General features: G+C 39.0%; 1 protein-coding gene across 1 annotated transcript in view; it reads right to left on the bottom strand.

Annotated features, from left to right (window-relative positions):
• The window catches only part of grin2ab (glutamate receptor, ionotropic, N-methyl D-aspartate 2A, b), a gene marked incomplete in the record, with an annotated part of 148790 nt that overhangs the window by 12426 nt on the left and 132456 nt on the right, over positions 1 to 3908 (bottom strand). The window contains 2 exon segments of the mRNA XM_014011379.1: positions 602 to 755; positions 2285 to 2456. Coding sequence (XP_013866833.1) covers positions 602 to 755; positions 2285 to 2456 — 326 coding nt within the window.

Raw genomic sequence — 3908 nt, 5'->3', positions numbered from 1 at the left:
CACACACACACACACACACACACACACACACACACACACACATCATTCAGCCCTGAACATAAACACGGCCACATTCTCCACTCGACTCAATACACAAATGTCCCCATACATTAGCACTGTATCACACAAACTTGTTTTTATTTTTTTCTTTTCTTTACACACAGGAGTTCTGACACATGGCTCGATAAAGAGGGGCCGACACAAGCATGGTCCAATACACCCCCCTCGCTCTCTGTCTCGCTCCAATGACAATACAAGACATTAGGCAAGCACGGAGGAAYGCTTCGGTTTCTAGTCATCTCAACAACTGGAAAGAAAAAATAAATAAAATAAAAACAGCTGGCATGCTCCACTTGCTGTGCTCTGGTAGAAATATTAATGTGCTCGGGGTGTTGAGTCCTACATACAGTAAAGTCAGAGTACAAGAGAAATTTGGCCAGCATGTACTGTCTAAATAAAATATTCTAGTCAATGTTCGGGAGTTTTGCCAACATGTAGGCACCTCCCTGTTATTGTGTCCCTRATAGTCTGCTCACCAGGGGGGTGGGGGTGGGGGTGGGGGAGTACAGCTGGGAAGAAAAAAAAGGAGGGAAAACTTTACCAAGAAAGGCAGAAGGCGAGACGGTTCCATTGCTCCGTGACACCATGACGCTGATCCCAGTCTCGACGAAGGGCACAGAGAAGTCAATGACCTCTGACCTCTCTTCGTTTATGGTCAACGACCCGACRGCCATGATGGCCTTCTTATACACCACCTGACAAATCAATAAAACCAGAGTTACACTGATGACTCACTATTATTTATTACATATTTGAACAAGATCATACAGTTTATCCTTGGAGACGTTTCCTTCTTGTTTTATTTTGGATGTAAAATATCAAAATGACTCCACGAAATGTCATCCGTTGTTGGAGGGCACTTTCAGCTGTATSAAATAAAAAACGAAAATACAGCTATCTTTCTTTTTTATTATTTTATTTTTTGCAGAGTTGACATTTCTGTCTGAATGCATTCAGACAGTCATTCTGCTCTTAATGTTGTTTTTTTATGTAAGAGATGTCATTTCCTTTAAAATTTAATCAGTTTGAAAAACTTCAAACATCCTGCTCTGGTAAATGTTACCTCGAAAATGGATCAAAASGTAAGATTTCATTAGCAGTTTTGACGTTGACAGATTTGTTTTTCAGACAAGAAATGGTACGAAGGAGAGTAAGAACTCAGGTAGCATTTACTTGATAATGTTTACAGTTGATTTTCTTTCGGCTGCTCCCTTCTGAAGGGGTCGAAACAGAGAGCAAATTGACATGAAAGATTTGACGCTCGCTCTACTCCTGGACTCAAACYTKCAGCCTCAGGATCATTAAACTACATGAAAAAAAAAACACACCCTCCCTTCCTTCTTGAGGGTCTATAGGATCTAAAGATTTATTCAGCTTTTAATGCAAATGGGTCACATTCAAAAAAAATAGTCAAAGTTTTGGAGCCAAATAAATTATAAAACTTTTTATTTTCAAATCACAACTTCACACAAGACAGCAAACAGGCTGCCTCTCATGTTTTCGGCCTAAAACAATGTCACTTTTATATTGTCTAAGCTACTTGTTGATAGAGCTTTTGTTTGGTAACCGATGGCCACTTGACTTTGGTGGAAAACATTTGAGYACCTCCTACACTTTACCTCTTTATTCTTCCAGTTCTTCAGGAAAAAAATGCAGAAAAAGTGGGATGCTTTGACTTGTAGTTTCTTTTCCCATTGTGTTGTTTAATCACACCAATCATGCCGCACATGATTGTTTTGTTGACAAAGTAAACACAACAGGATTTTTAGTCCACTTTCTTGTCAGTTGTCTAAATCTTTTCTGTATTTTTGGCTTTGAAATAGACATCTCAAAGCTCGTAGCTAGCTTATGTGCCKTCTGCACGAAGAGTGGGTCAACCAGCTAATTGCTTACAGTTGTGAGAATTTATCCACCTCACCACTTTTTATTATCATAGTTTACTAAGTAAAGTTGTGTATGCTCTTAGTTACTTTACACCTCTGCTAAATTATTTCACCATGTCCTTGACCGTTTAATGCTCATTAAAGTCTTTAACTGTATGAATCTACGTCTTTTTCACTCCATAACTTCACCAAAATACATTCTGTGAAATGTAAGACGATAAATACAGCACACATTAAATCCAATGGAGCTGGTTTTACAGCTGAGCGATACATCTACTGTCCCATTTTTACATCCAACAGAGCGACACAATCCACTTTATTGACCAAGCAGTGGGCACTACCTCTCCAACCATGCCGTTCCACACGTTGTTGATCTTCTTCCCATGTTTTCCGTTGGTGACCAGGTAGAGATCGTAAGTAAACTTGACGTTCCTGGCAATTTTCTTCAGAATGTCGATACAAAACCCCTTGCAGCACTGTTTGATATAAGCGCCTCCCATTGATGTGCTGTTACTACAAAGTGAAATCACACACATAACAAGGAAACACATTTTAATCTTTTCTTTTTGAATATCAGGTAACGTAAGTTGTTACAAAAAGGAGTTTGTGAGCTGTTTGCCCTCTCCACATCTGCTGGTTCAATCAAACTGTGAAACTAGAGGCAAAAAGTGCTGAAAGGCAGAGAGAGGTTGTATACCGAGTGTGTGTGTGTGTGTTTCCCTCAGTGCCAGCTAACCAAACCAGATGAAAACACAGGGGTGCTGAGCAGATGCTGCCAGGCTTTAAATAGAGTTTACAGAGCAACCCACCCACATGATTAAAATATCAGCTGTCCTCTGCTCGTCGTGTTTCTGTGTCTTTATTTCCTCTACGCTTCCTGGAGCTACTCCTCCAGAACAAACAGCGTACCTGCTCATTCTGCAGCTACACACACATAAAGGATGTGCAGAGTGAAAACAGATGTTTGAGTAAACTTCYCTGACAGACGTCCCCGAAGACCTAGGGAGCGGCGAAGGAAACTGAATTGTTGGATCAAATGATTCTCATGATCTATTAAACCCCCTACCAGCATTTTTCCCCAAACACATTTCCATTAAAACCTAATTTCACTCTTATGTCAGCCATCTTTGATGTAGCATATATGGATTGCTACRGTAACTCTGACCTTTTCACTTGGCATTTTAGCTAAATCCAATTCACGAGAAAGTTCATGGAGAACTAAACGTTTCACATAAACAGAAGAGGTAGAGAATGACGGTAAGACATGATGTGATGCATCCAAAGGATTAAATTTAATGATAAAAAGAATAATTCATGCAGATATGAAATATATCAGTGGCACAGTGTAGGATGAATAAAAGATAAAAGTTTACAGTGTTTTTCAGTATTTAMAGTCTGTGCCTCAGGTGTTCGAATGCTCACACATACTGTATACATTAGTTCTTCCCAGCTGAGCCCACTTTGAATCCTTATGTCACCATGTAAACACACATTTGCACACGGCAGCAACAGACTTTCAGCAACAGACTGTCATTACAGAACACAAACAAATAAAATGCTTGAGGTGAGCGGGTRAATGTTGTAACTATTGATGGTTTGGTGTGATTTTGAACATGCACCGCAGACAGGTTATTAAAAAAACTATTAATTTAAACAGGTAAAATATTTAAACATTTGATATGTCTCCTTTTAAGTCCATATTTAGTTGACCTCTTTTATAGGCCCATTTTCTGTCATTTATTTTTACTTTTGTTTGACATTTTGCATGTTTTTGTCTGTAGTGATGGCAAAATATCTCAKGAATCAGTAAATGTATTTTTTTTCTTTACTTTCAGAAAGCAATCATTGGGTTGACCATAACATAACTTTTGGAGTTCATTCAAGATGGCTGCCACAGCACAGCAATCTTAGTAACTTCAGTTAACACATTATAGTTTGCACAAGATCGAGTTGAGTGGTTTGACC

This window comes from Austrofundulus limnaeus, unplaced genomic scaffold (genome assembly GCF_001266775.1).
Source record: "Austrofundulus limnaeus strain Quisiro unplaced genomic scaffold, Austrofundulus_limnaeus-1.0 Scaffold80, whole genome shotgun sequence".
Taxonomy (NCBI): Eukaryota; Metazoa; Chordata; class Actinopteri; order Cyprinodontiformes; family Rivulidae; genus Austrofundulus; species Austrofundulus limnaeus.
The sequence above is the reverse complement of the archived record's forward strand: the minus strand, read 5'-3'. Positions and strand labels throughout refer to the sequence as shown.